Source organism: Gobio gobio (assembly GCF_949357685.1).
Source record: "Gobio gobio genome assembly, chromosome: 9".
NCBI lineage: Eukaryota > Metazoa > Chordata > Actinopteri > Cypriniformes > Gobionidae > Gobio > Gobio gobio.
In genome coordinates this window covers 27,861,208-27,878,844 of record NC_137115.1, presented here as the reverse complement: position 1 = coordinate 27,878,844, position 17,637 = coordinate 27,861,208, and the positions used below count along the sequence as shown (strand labels likewise).

The 17,637-nt window shown below is 47.5% G+C and overlaps 1 protein-coding gene across 1 annotated transcript; it reads right to left on the bottom strand.

Annotated features, from left to right (window-relative positions):
• Positions 1-13,377: 13,377 nt before the first annotated feature.
• On the bottom strand, positions 13,378-16,730 carry LOC307131514 (extracellular calcium-sensing receptor-like; the record flags this gene model as incomplete). The annotated part of the gene is made up of 6 exons (XM_079825217.1): positions 13,378-14,291; positions 14,367-14,490; positions 14,631-14,858; positions 14,967-15,788; positions 15,946-16,237; positions 16,510-16,730. The coding sequence occupies 6 exons, from the start codon at positions 16,728-16,730 to the stop codon at positions 13,378-13,380; spliced, it is 2,601 nt and encodes an 866-aa protein (XP_079681343.1).
• Between the last annotated feature and the right edge of the window lie 907 nt (positions 16,731-17,637).

Below are 17,637 nucleotides of genomic sequence, written 5' to 3'. Positions count from 1 at the left end.
ATGGGAGTGTTAATTCTTTCTTTGACCAACATAGGGTGCTGCTGACCCGGGGGCCAGCAGCTGAACAAAGGATTCTCCCCCGGCCCTCCACCGGGGGAAGGAGTGGTCCTCCTACCATCTCCTCGAAAGAATTTCCCATCCCTGAGCCGTCCGTCTCAGGAGCGCCGCTTGGCCTGGCGTTTAGCGGGGCGCGGGGCGGCCTGAGGGGACTTGGACGCCTTCCTACGGCTTCCTCCGCGACCCGGCCCGGGTGAAGGCTGCTGCTTGGACCGGGTGGGAGGGGCGGGAGCCTTAGGAGGGCGTCCTCGGCGTGGAGCAGACTGAGGCGACTGTGCCGGCGGCTGGGTGGAGGCAGCAGCTGGCCGCCGGGGCAGTACATGTTTGATAGCCTCAGTCTGCTTCTGGGCGATTGAGAACTGTTGGGCGAAGTCCTCAACCGCCCCGCCGAAGAGGCCGGCCTGGGATATGGGGGCATCGAGGAACCGGGTCCGCTCGGTGTCCCGCATATCGGCCAGGTTCAGCCACAGGTGACGCTCCTGGACCACATTTGTGGACATCACTTGACCCAGGGAGCGTGCGGTCACCTTCGTCGCCCGGAGAGCGAGGTCGGTGGCGGCACGCAGCTCATTTAAGAGCCCCGGATCAACTCCACCCTCGTGCATGTCCTTGAGGATCCTGGCCTGGTAGACCTGGAGGATCGCCATGGCATGCAGCGAAGCGGCAGCCTGCCCCGCGGCTCTGTGCGATTTCGACACCAAGGTTGATGTGAACCGACAGGCTTTGGAGGGGTGCTTAGGATCACCACGCCAGGTTGAAGCGCTCTGAGGACACAGTTGCATCGCAACAGAACGTTCAACTGGAGGGATCCCAGTGTACCCTTTAGCTGCCGCCCCATCGAGGACGGAGAAGGCGGAGGAAGCCACCGAACGGTCGCGGGAAGACAACGGGGACTTCCAGGACCGCGTGAGTTCCTCATGCAGCTCGGGAAAGAAAGGTATTGAGGGCAAGGACTGACGGGTGTCAGCGCGAGCCCCCAAAAACCAATCGTCGAGCCTTGAGCGTTCGGGACAGGGTGGAGGGTTCCACTCGATCCCTAAGCTCGCGGCTGCCCGAGACAACATGGCTGTCAGCTCTGGATCTGACTCGGGCAATGCTGGCACGCCCGAGGGCGGCAGCACAGCCGAGTCATCATCTCCAGAGGACTCGAGCCCACCTTGTGATGCGGTGATCGACATCGCATCCTCCTCCGGAGCGGCAAACGAGGCGCGGGGGGGCCGGATCTGCATCTGAACGCTCGCGGGTTGCAATGTGCAAGACGGGGGTGTTGCCCGAGGCATGAGCGTCGGGGCTTTGTTCCACACCGTAACCGTCAAGTCACCCTGACCACCAGCCGAAGTACTGGGCCTCTGGGACTCAGTAGATCGGGGTGTGGTAGAGGGGACTCTCACTTCAGTACGAAGGTCATGGAGTCTTGACCGCAACACTGCGATGGTCATGTTCCCGCAGTGAGAACATGACTCATCCACGAACGCTGTCTGAGCATGCTGAAAGCCCAAACATACCAGACAGTGTTCGTGCCCATCAGAGGAGGAAAGCAACCGACCACACCCAGAAGTACACGGACGAGACATCCTGAAAAGGACGCGTCACGTGTAAGCTCTTTTATGAGAGGAAAGCCTCGCAGAGAACGCCGAAGCGCCCAGGGACCACACACCAGCTGTCTAGCGGACCACTGCGCAGATCAGCAGGCAGGCAGTATGATGATCACTGGAACGCGCCGTAACACCAACGCCTCTGGAAAGCTGCTCGTCTCGAAAAGCTGTCGAAGACTCAGATCAGGCTTGTAGGAGTGAAGAGATCCTCTTGGCTCCAAAGAAGAAACATAATGCGATGTTGCCAGCGTACTTCCTGATATACCCACGAGGTGGGGCGGAGTTACGCATGCAAATTCCGCATGCCCATGGCATTGGCACTGCCATTGGGCGCTGTTGAATACGAAGAAGATGATTGGCTTCTAAGCGAAACCCCCATTCGTTAGTCACTAACGTACGTCGTAGTGACTGAACGAAAGGGAACTGCTATTTGCTAAATGATTACTATTTGTCCAATGGCTTACCTTCACATTCATCTTCTACGCTGTCTTTGTTGCGTTTTTTGCGGGTGTTGTAATGGGACATCTAATAATCAAAAAAATAATTAATTAAATCATGTCACATACAGTAGCATGCATCCAGTCAATGTACCAAAAGAGGTTGGCAAAATGTTCAAGGTAAGACCATGGGCCAGTTGCATAAACACAGTCTGTATGCCAAGATTGTCTTAAGAACATGTCTGACCAACTAGCCATTAGCCAAGAGACCGTAATAGTCAGTCTTATTTTGTCTTTTTGGTCTTATAGTTGACTAAAGTTTTAATACTATTTTAAGCAATTATTCAACAGGGCCCAGTCTTCCTGACTAATGACTAAGTGACAAAAGTAAATTTTTTCCACTTTGTCATTGTTATATTTCTGGTATACTTATATATTTATATTTAATTATTATAATAATTATGCTTTTAGACATTAAAAAAGAAAATAAAAATGGTTTGCTACAAGTGACAATATAACTTAAGTTGAAATGGATCACACTATAGAAACAAATGAAGCCGATCACTTTTCACTACATGAAACAGGACTTTGAATTGAGTCAAATGACATAGTAAGTCAAAAACGAAATACAATACCTTTTTCCACAGTTGTTAAGACGCCTGGAGCGTTCGATCACAGGTTACAGGAGTTCAAAAATGGCTTTTCTGCCGTTAAGGAAGATCCATTGGTCGGCAAAACTAAGCAGCTTTTGTTGTCTTCCTCAAGAGGGCGCTTGGCTGCTCACACTAAAACGTATAATCTTTTATAAAACGCACAATAGATTATTTCAATTTATCTGACATACAAATGACAATCTGCCCTGGTAATCTTTAAAAAATAATTCAATAAATTGTTTGAGTAATCGAAAATGACTGTGTGACGACAGTGCTGAGAAATGTATCAGGTTTAATCAAGTACCATGTGACAACGCGCCAGGACAGAAAAACTAGTAAATAATAACACAAATAGATGTTATTACAATTTAATAGTAATTAAATATTATAAAAACAAATAGCATAAAGTATTATTTTATTTAAAATAATATTTGTTCCTAAAACAACTGGGCCGTCAAGTCCCGCCCATTTCCGGATTTGTCTGTTCGCGCCTGCTATTGGAAACAGAAATTGCGCGCCATCAGATCTGGCTCAGAATATATATATTTTAAAGCAATTCATGTAATGAAGGTCGGATAGGAGGGAAGTAAAATAAGTAAGTAAAAGGGATAAACTAAAAGGTATAGATAGACGTTTCATCAACTGTGTAGATGAGCACTTTATTAAGAGCACTCATTGAAAAAGTTTATGTTAGTGAAACGAACAAGTCACGTCTGAAATTAATAAAGTGGATGCAAAGAAAAAGATTACTCCATGGTAAAATAAAATGCAGGCGATGCAAGAAACGCATGAAAATGGTGACCTCTTCTTGTAAAGACGGTTACATCTGGTAAGTATCTGATTTGTTTTATTATTTATTTATTTATGGAAATATCAGGCATGTTAAACAAGTTGAGAAAATAGCATCAATATAAGTAACATTATATAAGATTATAAAAGGGGAGAAATAAAATAAAGGTTCCCGTTCACATAAGCATTAATGAACAATATGATACTGTACAAATGATATACTGAATTAGACTTTAACAAATCTTTTTACTTTGCTACTTTCTCAGTTTCACCCTCTTATAGTAACACTGTAACTATCAGAAATCACATTTGGGTTAAGAATCTCCCAAAAATAATTAAGAAATGTATAAATGTGTTGAAAATAGAAGACATAAGGTAGGTACTCTATTGAAAATAGAGTACAATGTTGTTTTTATTAAAGGAAAAGATTAAAATATCCCCCCACTTTAAGTACTAAGTTAGATCACTGGTTGTTGTTGTATTTTTCAGGCTGTGTCAACAGTAATGTATTTCATATGATGAATACTTCTCATTTGCAGGCAGTGCAAGAAGTCATGTGGACGAAACAGAAAAAGCATCAGGACCAAGCCCATTTTTTCCCATTCCCATGCAAGCCTTTTTAGTTGGATGAAGTATATACACAGGCAAGTTTATATTGTCTGTGATCTCTGCCTTTTATCCATAACAGTCTGCACAGTCTGCAACAGTCCATAACATTACATTTTTGCTTCTGTTCCTTTACAATAATATTTCATGGCATTATGTTTAGATTTTCACAGGGTCTCCATATGCGACAAGTGGATATGATGCTAGATGACATCTCAAGTAGTAGTGCGACTCTGTCCAAGATGTCCATGAAATTGCGAAGTGTATGTGTGAGAAGTATGCGGAGGCTCAGAAAAAAAAGAGGACAAAAAGTTGGGGGGCTCAATGTGTGTGTACACATTGACGAAAGCAAGTTTCACCACAGACGAAAAGTAAGCCTTAACCTCAGAAAACATATCTATTCTTTTCAAATGTGGATGTGTACACTGTTAAAAATGTTAGTGTGAAATTACAGTATATTCCAGGTTAATTGTATGGCTTTCACAGTAATTCCACAGTATAGGGTACCCACGGGGTCTTAAAAAGTCTTAAATTTGCTGAAGTATTGAGTTCTAGGTCTTAAATCATTTTAATCAGGGGCCAGTTGCATAAACTAAGCCATTATGTTAAGACAGTGTCTTAAGATCTAGTATGAGCCACTAGCAGTTAGGCAAGTGGCATTCAGTCTTACTTTTCGTATCAAATTAGGCCAGTCTATGTTTTTATGTAACTGATTTAAAAAAATTATGATCAGTCTAAATGAAAAAAATGTATGTCTCACTTGTAAGACTAGTCTTAACGGTTTATGCAACCGGCCCCAGGTCTTAATTTTCCTACGTCCATGTAACGCTATCTCTATTGCTCATTGAAATGCTTCCACAGGGCTTTAGTGTGTATGTGTGTGTGTTTATTACGGGGTGTTGTAGTTCTTTCTTTCACTAGTCCAACTATTCATGGGTACCGAAGATCTCACTTCCACTATGCTCGCCGCCATTTTTGTGTTCGACAGGGCAATACCTCCAACTGTGTTTTGTCCCTTAAAGGGTTAGTTCACCCAAAAATGAATATGACGCCACAACACAACGAAAAAGCCACAACACAAAGAAATCAAGCCACAACACAACGGAAATGCTCCCGACCACTAGGGGACTCTCGGAGTGCGGTAAAGCTAGTTTTCCTTGCATTGTTCTATAGATTCGCCAGTCTTACAAATATTTAAACACTACGATCAGTTTTAAGTGTGGAATTGTATATCGACATGAAATATCAATTCAAAATCACCTACGTGCATTATAGCTGCATATTTATACTCAAGAACCCTTTGACCCGATACCACAGCGCTAAGGGAATGTCTGCCAATTCCACCAAGTTGAAACATATAATGTACTTCTTTTTTTTAAAGTTCAAATTCCAATGTTGTGTTGTGCATTGCTAAGTCAGTTTTACCAATACAATCAAGCTGTGGAATTTGAACATGTCTGTTATTAAATGTTAAAAGTAATTTTAATTAATACAAATTATACGTTTCAACCACTTGGTGGAATTACGACGTACGTCGGACGTACCGACGAATTGGGATCCCCTATGGAAAACGCCATAGTTACTACCACTTCCAGCGCCCAGCGACGAGCCCCACAGACCCCGATCTGATGCGGGCGGGTAGGTTCATGCAGGGAGAGTCAAAGCTGCTGTTCCGCAAGACCCACTCAGCTGACTGTATTGGATAACGCTGGGAAAGCGTGCCTGTGAAGGCAGCTGCGGAAGCCACATCATGCCCAGAGGGAGTTAACATGTGGAGAATACACGTATGGGCTGGCCGTGGGCAGCACAACATACGGAAGTCCCAGGGGTGGCCCCGGCCAATTAGGAGGGAGACAACACGAACCTGGGACGGCAGAGGAGCTCTGCCGAGGGAAAGACACGGGCTCGCCGTAGGGAGCCGTACCGTGGAAGAATACACATATGGGACCGCCGTGGGGGTCACTACATACGGAACCCAGCCTAACACAAGTTCCACCAATGCATACGAGTGTTAGACCTGGAGTGTTAGACGCTCCGCCACGTCCGACTGCCGCGGGTTGCGGAGGACTCAACAGGGTTCGCCGTTCCGGGGAACTCGACTGGAGCAGAATAAGCGCACGCATCCGTCTACCATAGGGGAGGGAATAGCGCAGCAAGCCGACACTAGAACGGGTACTTCGGTGTTACTGACTATGGGAAGTGAGCACACAGGAAGACACCGGCTCTACACGGAGGCTATAGAATCTAGCGAACGTGTTAGGTGTCGCCCAGCCCGCAGCTCTACAAATATCTGTCAGCGAGGTGCCACGAGCCAGCGCCCAGGAAGAGGCAACACTCCTAGTGGAGTGGGCTCTTAACCCGAGCGGGCAGGGCACGTCTTGGGACTGATAAGCCAAGACGATGGCATCCACTATCCAGTGGGCCATCCTCTGCTTGGAGACAGCCTTTCCCTTCTGCTGTCCTCCGTAACAGACAAAGAGCTGCTCTGAGGTCCTGAAGCTTTGCGTTCTATCCACGTAAGTCCGGAGAGCACGGACGGGACAGAGAAAAGCTAGGGCTGGGTCTGCCTCCTCCGAAGGCAGCGCTTGCAGGCTCACCACTTGGTCCCGGAAGGGAGTAGTGGGAACCTTGGGCACATATCCAGGCCGGGGTCTCATGATCACATGAGAGTTACCGGGCCCGAATTCCAGGCACGATTCGTCGACCGAAAATGCCTGCAGGTCCCCTACCCTCTTGATGGAGGCCAACGCAGTCAGGAGTATTGTCTTCAACGACAGAACTTTCAACTCAGCTGACTGCAGAGGCTCAAAGGGTTGTCTCTGTAGTGCAGTTAGCACCAGAGTTAAGTCCCAAGAGGGTATGGAGGGAGGACGAGGTGGATTTAATCTCCTCGCTCCCCTAAGGAACCTGACGATCAGATCGTGCTTACCTAAAGATTTTGCATCTACGAGCTCATGATTAGCGGCGATAGCGGCGACATAGACCTTGAGGGTGGAGGGAGACAGCCTTCGCTCCAACCCATCCTGTAGAAAGGTAAGCACAGATGCGACCGAACATCTTCGGGGGTCTTCTCGGCGAGAAGAGCACCAATCGACGAACAGGTTCCACTTCAACGCATAGAGGCGCCTCGTAGAGGGGGCTCTAGCGGAAGTGATGGTGTCAACTACCGCTTGCGGTAGGTCACCTAGAACCTCCGCGTCCCGTCCAGGGACCAGACATGGAGTTTCCAGAGGTCTGGACGCGGGTGCCATAGGGTGCCCCGTCTCTGAGTCAGGAGGTCCTGTCTCAGAGGAATGGACCAGGGAGGTGCTGTCGCAAGGAGCACTAGTTCCGGGAACCAAGTCCGGTTGGGCCAATACGGAGCGACCAACAGGACCTGCTCCTCGTCCTCCCTGACTTTGCACAGTGTCTGCGCAAGAAGGCTCACTGGGGGAAACGCATACTTGCGTTCTTCTCGGGGCCAGCTGTGGGCCAGGGCATCCGACCCGAGGGTCCCCTCGGTCAAGGAATAAAACCACTGACAGTGGGTCGTCTCTGGGGAGGCAAACAGGTCTACCTGTGCGGCCCCGAAACGACTCCAGATTAGCTGGACCGCCTGGGGATGGAGTCGCCATTCTCCCGGAAGTACCTGCTGACGTGACAGCTCGTCGGCCGCACGATTGAGCAGGCCCGGAATGTGAACAGCACGAAGCGACCTCAGATGCTTCTGACTCCATAAGAGGAGATGGCGGGCGAGTTGCGACATGCGACGGGAGCGTAAACCACCCTGTTTGTTGATGTACGCTACGGCCGCAGTGTTGTCCGTCCGGACCAGAACGTGCTTGCCTCTGAGCGGCACTTTGAAGCGGCTGAGTGCAAGACGAACTGCTAACAACTCGAGGCAATTGATATGCCATTGCAGTTGAGGCCCCGTCCACAGACCCGAAACTGCAAGCCCGTTGTACGTGGCACCCCAACCCGTGGATGAGGCATCCGTGGAGACAACGGAGTGCCTGGACACTTGTTCTAGGGGAACTCCCACCCGGAGAAACAGAGGGTCCGACCACGGGCCGAAGGTTTGGCGGCACCTCGGAGTCACTTGGACGCGGAGGGAACCGCTGTGCCACGCCCATCTCGGAACTCGATCGTGTAGCCAGCGTTGAAGCGGTCTCATATGAAGCAATCCGAGCGTCGTTACTGCGGCTGCGGATGCCATATGCCCCAGCAGCCTCTGAAAATGTTTCAGTGGAACCGCTGTCCTGCCTTTGAACGAATTCAGGCAGTTCAACACCGACTGGACGCGCTCCTCGGTGAGGCGCGCAGTCATGGCGACCGAGTCTATCTCCATACCGAGAAAAGAGATCCTCTGCGTGGGGCAGAGTTTGCTCTTCTCCCAGTTGACCCGAAGTCCCAACTGGCTGAGGTGACTGAGCACCTTGTCCCTGTGTTCGCACAACTGCTCTCGCGACTGGGCAAGAATCAGCCAGTCGTCGAGGTAGTTGAGGATGCGAACACCATGCTCTTTAATGGGAGCAATGGCCGCCTCCGCAACCTTCGTAAAGACGCGGGGCGACAGGGACAGGCCGAAGGGTAAGACGCGGTACTGATATGCCCGTCCCTCGAACGCGAAGCGCAGAAAGGGCCGGTGTCGAGGGAGAATCGAGACATGAAAGTACGCGTCCTTCAGGTCGATCGCTGCAAACCAATCTCGGGGACGGATGCACCTGAAGATGCGCTTCTGCGTTAACATCGTGAACGGCAGCCTGTGAAGGGACCGGTTCAGGAATCGCAGGTCCAAGATCGGTCGTAACCCGCCGCCTTTCTTGGGTACAATGAAGTACGGGCTGTAGAACCCGGACCTCATATCGGCTTGAGGGACCGGCTCTATCGCGTCCTTCGCCAGTAGGACAGCGATCTCCGCCCTGAGCACGGGGGGGGTTCGCCTCCACTACAGTCGTGAAGTGAACGCCCCTGAACTTGGGGGGACGCCGGGCGAACTGAATCGCATAGCCGAGTCTGATGGTACGGATGAGCCACCGAGACGGGCTGGGAAGCGCTAGCCAGGCTCCCAGACTCCGAGCAAGGGGGACCATTGGTACCACAGACGTACCTGCAGCGGGGCAGCGAGGCGGAACGCAGGGATCCGGCTCGGACGGCATGGGAGCGGCCCGCAGCGGGATCTGAGTGTGCTGTGCAACACTTACCTGCATCCGCGGAGGGGACGTGCGAGTGTGGGGAGGCCGCTTGTGTGCGTCCCGACAGCCGGCGTCCCCTGCTGGCGAAGGGAGAGGTACTTGAGGGTGGCGAGGCATGGGAGCGTCGACCACCGCCAAGCGCGCTCTCTTGGCACCCAGAGATATTGGAAACTGCTCTTTTATTGAAGTTTTGGGTGCCGCTGGCACTGGGGCCAGCGGCGGAACAGACAAACAAAAGATTTTCCCCCGGCCCTCCTCCGGGGGAAGGAGTGGTGCTGCAGCCATCTCCCTCAAAGCAGTTTCCTCCATCTCTGGGTGGCCCGTCTCAGGGCCGCTTGCGACGACGCTTGCCACCTGGCTTGGCGGCGGCCTGAGCGGACTGGACGTCCTTCCCACCGGCCCCACGCCGACGGCTGGTGGAAGGCTGCTGCGGCGCCTTGGCGGGGGCGGAGGCGGGTGGACGTCCTCGGCGACGAGTAGTCGGAGGCGCTGCCGCCGGCGGCGGGGTGGAGGCAGCAGCGGGCCGCCGGGGCAAGATGTGCTTGATCGCCTCCGTCTGCTTCTGGGCAGCCGAGAACTGCTGGGCAAAGCTCTCGACCGCGTCGCCAAATAACCCAGCTGACGAGATGGGGGAGTCCAGGAACCGATATTTATCGGTCTCCCTCATGTCAGCCAGGTTTAACCAGAGATGACGCTCCTGGACCACAAGCGTGGACATCGCCTGACCGATAGCACGGGCGGTGACTTTCGTCGCCCGGAGGGCGAGGTCCGTCGCCGTCCGGAGCTCCCGGAGGAGCTCTGGGTCAGGCCTACCATCGTGCATGTCAAGGAGTGCCTGGGCCTGGTGGACCTGCAGCAACGCCATGCCATGCAAAGCGGACGCAGCCTGTCCGCAAGCCTTGTAAGCCTTCCCGGTCAGACCGGAAGAGAACTTACAGGCCCGGGACGGGAGACGTGGGTCACCGCGGCAGTTAGAGGCGGTCGCCGGACACAGTTGCATCGCGACGGCGCGCTCCACTGGCGGGATTCCCACGTAACCCTTGGCTGGCCCGCCGTCGAGGGTAGTGAGGGGGGAGGAGTCACTCGGCCGGTTTCTGGCAGAAAAAGGTGCCGTCCACGACCTCGTGAGCTCCTCATGCACCTCCGGGAAGAAAGGTGTCGGGGCGGGACGCTGAGAACCAGCGCGACCCACCCCGAGGAACCAATCATCCAACCTAGAGGGTTCGGGACACGGTGGAGGGTTCCACTCGAGCCCAACCCTTTCGGCGGCCCGGGCAAGCATAGCAACCATCTCAGGGTCCGGGGCAGCCGTTGCCACTCTCCCAGAGGGAGGCAGTACTACTGACCCTTCATCCCCCGAGGACTGAAACTCCCCCTCCGATGCAGCGATCGACATCTGTTCGTCCGCTGGAGCTCCAAAAGTCAACACTGGTCTCCCGTGGGAGGGTCCAGCGGGTTCCTTTGGAGGCTCTACCGGCTGCGGAGCAGAGGGAATAGGGGCCTGCGGAGATTCACTCGGCGGGTTTGCCCTAAACGTGATCCTCAGATCACCCTGGCCATCCAAAGAAGCAGGTCCACCCGAGTTAGGGGTAGACCTACTTCGTGGGATGGGTAAGGGGACTCCCCCAGCCCGGAGGTAGGAGAGTCTCGATCTTAACTCCGAGATAGTCATGTTCCCGCAGTGGGAACACGAACTATCCACAAACGCCGCCTCAGCGTGCTGTGTGCCCAAACACGTGAGACAGCGATTGTGACCGTCAGCAGGGGACCGGGAACGACCGCATCCAGAAACGCACGGGTGGTAAGACATCCTGAAAAGGATGGCACGTTACCCGTGAAGCTCTTTTTGTGAGGAAAACGCTCTGTGCTGAAGCACTCAGGGGAACCGCGACAGCGCACGGGATTGTAGTGCAGCCCGTGCCTGTACTCAGACAGGAAAACGCCCTACCCAGACCAACAGGGTTGCTGTGATAACAGCAGTTTTCTCTGTATTTCAGAGGCAGCTGGATGAGTCAGCGCGGTCCCGCTGAAAGGTGCCGTTTCTCCAACACGCGTCCTCCTCTGGTTCTCTCCGGTTGCAGATTTCTCTCTTGCTTGATAGCAGCGAAAATACTCGTCCTTGCAGAAGAGTGAGTCCTTCATATGCCTGTGTGGCTCCGAAGTGAATGACAGCGTGCATTCGCTCTCGCTTCCTGTTTATACCCGCGGGGCGGGGCGCGAGATGCAAATCTCGCACGCCAATTGTCCATTGGCCGGTTCTAGATAGCTCGAAGCTGATAGGGGCTCCCAGAAGTGATCCCAATTCGTCGGTACGTCCGACGTACGTCGAACGTGACCGACTGAATGGGAACGATATATATTGTGATAAACAAATTATAATAGAACCATTTCAGAATGTGTAGACCCTAAGGAAAGCCAAACTGCTAAATGTATTTTTTTTTTTAACTCCTTAAGCTTCATGAGCGGGTGCACGGGTTGAAGCGCTATTTTTAGCACGAGTGTAATGTTTGTTAATAGATTTAACGTAAAAAAACATCATTAATCTTGACAAACTATATATCATTCTAAAGGTCTAAACCTCAAGCATCGAGAACAGACCACTGTTTTTCAATGAAAAGCTTATAACGGCTGTATTTTTGCATGAATGTAAGCAATACATATCAAAACAATTGATAAGAAAAAAAGAGCACATACCGTAGTTTCCTAATTACGAGCCACACACGCATCCACTGCTAAAAGTTCCAGAATGAATGGAAAGGTGAGGGTCCACTGAATAACATCCCATAGAGCATTTTAATCCAACGAAACAATAACGGTGTAATATTTTAAGAAAGAAACGTATGTAGTTTTGAGAACATTTATTGTGCAAAACTGTAATTATAACATATTGTTGCAGATAAACAAAATTCAAGTACACTAGCTGCCGAGACTTTAACAAAAAAAAAGCAGAATGTTTTAAAAACGTCCTGTACGCGCTTATCCATATAATGGCAGTGAATGGCGACCAGGCTAAAACTTTACAAAAATTATACAAAAGTATCACGCAATGATACAGGGAGATGCGTGCCAGATCTGTACCAATTTCGGTACCACAATTTTTTTATTTTTTTATTTATTTAAGTATTTAAAAAAAATGTATGCAATTCAATAAGTTTATTATTTATGATGATAATCATTATAATTAAATAATACATTAACATTTAAAGGCTGTATGCTGTTTAAAAGTAAACATTGTTTATAAAAAAGATCAAGTGAAAAATAAGCAACCATCTAGGCATAATTTGTATTATTATTAGTTGAGACAGAGTTAAATCTACTGTAGGCTACAACAGTAGCCTAATATATTCTGAAAAATTTACAGCGTGCGCGACTTCTCATTCGCGTCTTCTGGCACTACACCCGGGGGATGACGGCGAAAATGACTGGTCATATTCGAATGTATGGCAGCACTCGCATGCATTGAACAAAGTTTACAAAGAGAGAATTATTTGAAAAATTTGAAAGAAAAAAAATGGTTCCGGTTGGGAAACACTGCAGAGACTACAAAGACAGTGAGCGAGTGTGTGTGTGTGTGTGTGTGTGTGTGTGTGTGTGTGTGTGTGTGTGTGTGTGTGTGTGTGTGTGTGTGTGTGTGTGTGTGTGTGTGTGTGTGTGTGTGTGTGTGTGTGAGCAGAGTAAATCATGGTAAATCAATCTAGTAAATATCGGATATCGGCAGATAGTCCTACTCAAACCTCAGCTGGATCTCTAATTTTTTTTTAAGTTTTTTACGTTATTATAGCAAAACTTTCTTTGTTAAGAGCAGAAAATTTGGAATTAAGCTGAAATTTTGAATTTTGACTAATAAGGACCTTCTGGCCCCAACAGCAAATAATATTTCAAGACCCACTGTCCTCACATGAGGACATCTTTTTCTGCAAAAACTACTTCCTGTACAAAAACAAATTTTAGGTATTGTACTTATTAGGTCCTACATATCCCAAATAGCAAGATCAATTATAAAATGCACACCAGGCAAACTCTCGGGTCTCAGGAGGTTAATGCAAAAATGTCTAGTTTATGTAAATTATTTATTTTGTGTGGTTCTTCCCATGATGGCTTTTTTAGTGTTTCTCTCTGGATGTAAAAGGATGATGTAGCACTTTGGGGCAAATATGGCCACCAATAATCCAAAACTGGAAGCCAAAATAGCAAATATTTCCACAGCCACTGCATATTTCCCTGGTGAGCTCACATATGCTGGAACAAATGCAATCCACACAGCACAGAAGATCAACATACTGAAGGTAATGAATTTGGCTTCATTAAAATTGTCTGGAAGGTTTCTTGCCAGGAAGGCTAAGAGGAAACTTACTGCTGCCAGGACGCCAATGTATCCCAGCAGCATTGAAAAACCAGCCACTGAACCAATAGCACATTCATAGACTATTTTAGAGGTGCTATACTGGCTGTTTTTATAGGGTGTTGGGGATGCAGTGGTTAACCAGACTGTGCATATCAGAACCTGAAGGGCAGTTAGGGCCATGACAGTGCCTCTTTGTTGAGCTACACCAAACCATTTCATAGCACCTTTACCCTCAGGTCGAGATGACTTGAAAACAGCTATTACCACCATAGTCTTGACCAGGATGCTAGAGACGCACAGGACAAAGCTTATGCCAAATGCAGCATGTCTTAACTGACATGTCCACACCTGTGGTCGGCCAATGAACAGCAACACACACAGAAAACACAGTTTGAGTGACAACAGAAGCAGGAAGCTGAGCTCTGAATTGTTGGCACGTACTACAGGAGTGCTACGGTGATGAGAGAAGATGACCATCACAAGAGCACAGAAGCAGGTGCCAAGAAGAGAAGCAGTGGTCAAAGAGATGCCCAGAGGTTCTTCATATGACAGATACTCTACTTCTTTGGGGACACACAGATCTTTATTTGGATTGGACCAGAACTCATTTGGGCATGTTGTGCACTCAATAGCATCTGTGTGTAAAACAAAAGTTTACAATAAAATTCTCTTTCAATATATATTACAATTGTGGAATAGGATTCCTTTACCTTTTATATTAGAAATCTCTCCATCTCCGCATGGCAGGCAGTCAAAACAGCAGATAGGAAGGCCCTTCTTCGTGGCTCGTCTGGTGCCAGGGGGGCAACTCTCACTGCACACAGACCGTGGGGGCTAAGGGGCACAACATCTGTTATCACTCTTATTACTGATGTGTTTGTGGGGGGTGGTGGATTCAGTGCATATATGAAATCATAATAACAAACTAAAGTATAATAATAGTAGTTTTAAAATTAAAATAACATTTTAATTACTTTTTTGTTCTCAAAGTTCCAGAATATTTCATCCTCATTCAGTGTGAGCACCTTCCCTGCTGTAGCCCCTTCATTCACCACACCAACTGTGCTGACCCTTATCGCACCATCTGAACTCGGCTGCCAGTTCATCACATCATAGATGGCCAGAGCATCGCCATTCTCATCAAATGACACATTATCCCCAAAGCCAGTGGTGTAGTTTACTTTCTGTAGGTAATGTACTACCTGTACAGGTTACAGACAGGACAGGTGTAATATGTATTTCTATATTGTGTATAAACATGTAGAATTATTTCTGTCACTTCTCTGTACATGCAGTTTTTCATGCTATACCTGCCAGGGCTGCAGGTTAGTTATGTCGGCACATCTGTTCCCACTAAATGGTCCTCTGCCCTCCTCACACTGTGTCAGGTCATGAAGCGCATGTGCAAGGGCATAAACTGCTTTATATGCATTATAAGATGCCCTTAGCTCTGATACATCAGTATATGCTGTTTCGGTGTTGATCAGATCTTCTTGCCCTGAACACCCCTTCTTTTCTCCCTTTACCTCTCTGCCTCTAGTGTCAAAACTGCAATCGAACATGTTTTCCCAGAAAATTCTTACCATATTGTTCCTTGGATTGTTGTCAGGCCGGAGGTAATAAAGAAATTTACGAAGTCCCTGGATCTCCCCACGCCTGATGGCGATGCCCAGTGTGCCCCCCAGAAAAGGCAAAAGACGCTGGGTATGAAACACAGGTGAAGTAGACCAAGCTTCACTTGCAATCCACTGTCTACCTTTCACGTTTTGCAATGCCACCTCATCCATTAGTGGTAACAAATAGGCTTCTGTGGAGAACACCACCACCACTCTAGCTGTAGAGGCCTGAATCACTCCCACTATATTCTGAATATCTCTACGGTTATTATCACGAGGTAGCATTTCAGAAAAGCCCACACAACCTCCAAATAGCTGAATATCTTTGTGAAAGGACTGAGAGGCATGGATGCCGTAGTCATCATCACTGTAGAGGAGACCAACCCAGGTCCATCCAAAATGCCTCAAGATCTGTACCATAGCCCGCACCTGGAAGGCATCACTTGGGATAGTTCTGAAGAAAGAGGGGTACTTTTTCCTGTCACTCAAACAGGAGCAGGTGGCAAAATAGCTAACCTTATAGAAGAGACACAAACGAGCAGAAAGTAAGTCTACACACAAGCAAAAGAGAAATAAATATTTAGAAGCTTTATATGCAGACTATAATTTTTTTTAACTATTACAATTCAAATTGAACAATAACAAAAATGTTGCATTTCACATTGACACTTACCATAGGCACTCTAAACAGACCCAATACACTGGAGATTGCAATTGAGTGAGTAGACCCCGGATCCCCCACAAGAGCAATCACTGGTGGTGGGCCAGTGCAGTTTAGGTTGGAGAAAGACTCCTCTGTCCCACTAATAAGAGCTGTAGCAGCTCTAAATGCCACTCCCAACTTTACACAATTGTCATAAAGATGGTATCCAAGAGTGATGTTGGGAAGAAGGTTTGGATTCTTATTGATCTCATCTATAGCAAAGGCCATAGTCTGTGCCTGCTGGAAACTTGCCTTATCAAACCTGTAAAAAGCAAGATAAATTATAATATTTCAATGTTTCTGAATTTCCTACATGCTTCTGGTAAATTGTACTCTTCATTTGAATTACAAACTCTGATTTTGATGCAAATGTCTGTAAAATAAATAAATAAAGCAATTGATTACAATGAGTGATTGATAAAAAAAAGTACATGCAATTTATAATTACAAGACAGTTAAGTAGCTTTCTTTTAGTTTTCTTCATTTTGTCCTTTATATAAGTAGGTATCCTTGTTCAGACTGTCCCTGACTCACTGCTCACAGTAAGGTGGTTCCGGTTCCATTCTGAAGCTCAGCTCTGGGAACACTGTGAGGAAGTGAACCTCAAACAGGCCTCCAAGTATAAGATCTCCATCCTGGAACATCCCGTTCAACTTGAAGTGTCCCTGGAGCTGACAGGTGCCTGACCTAAGGACTGAAGCTGCAGAGATACAGTTAAAGGACAGATATAGACAGATTTTTAGAGGGATCCACATCTCTATCTCTTTCTAGCTCTAATGTCTGCTATATATAATAAAGAATGTGTGGGGGTGTTGCTTTAAAAAATAGGTGGTGCCAAGTAGCCCTCCCATGAAATCAGGAAATACTTTTCTCTTTAAATTGTTTTTTGATGAATGACATCTTAAATCTGCGACTTTAATGTTTGCTTTCACTGTTACTGGTGAGCTCATAAAACAACAGTTCATTGATGGTAAAATTAGCCTCCCTTTAACTAACTAACTAACTAACTAACTAACTAACTAACTAACTAACTAACTAAAAAAAAAAAGAATATATATATATATATATATATATATATATATATATATATATATATATATATATATATATATATATATATATATATATATAGCACTGGTGACTGGTATATTGCATAGACTATAGATAAATGAGACCAATAGATTAGATTAGTCCAAATTAATACTTACATTCCTAAATGTTCCTCTAGAGGTCAGTATATTCATAGATTTTCCTCTAGGTGTGTGCGTTTGTTTTTTGATTACTGTAAATGGGGTTGTTGAATACTGATTTTGAGTGTTTTATATTTATTTTGCTCCATATCAGTCAGAGTGTTGTGAGTTGGGGTATAAAGAGTTCCCATAATTAGTCAAGATCACTGCTGATCACTGTAAAGCTGTTTTGAAACCATTTGTATTGTAAAAAAGTTTTCTAAAAATAGGCACGTAATAAAAGAACAAGTGTGTTCACTCTAAAGACATGTTTAGAAGGTTGTATACATTCACTCTAGCCTAGAAATCTAGACGCACCCTAGCGGCAGCAAATCTAATTCGCAGCCAGGGTCGTCTAGCAACTCTCCATTGGCTTGCGACAGGGCTTAATTTGAGCCGGAACACGGCTCCTTTTTTATTGAATCCGGCACCT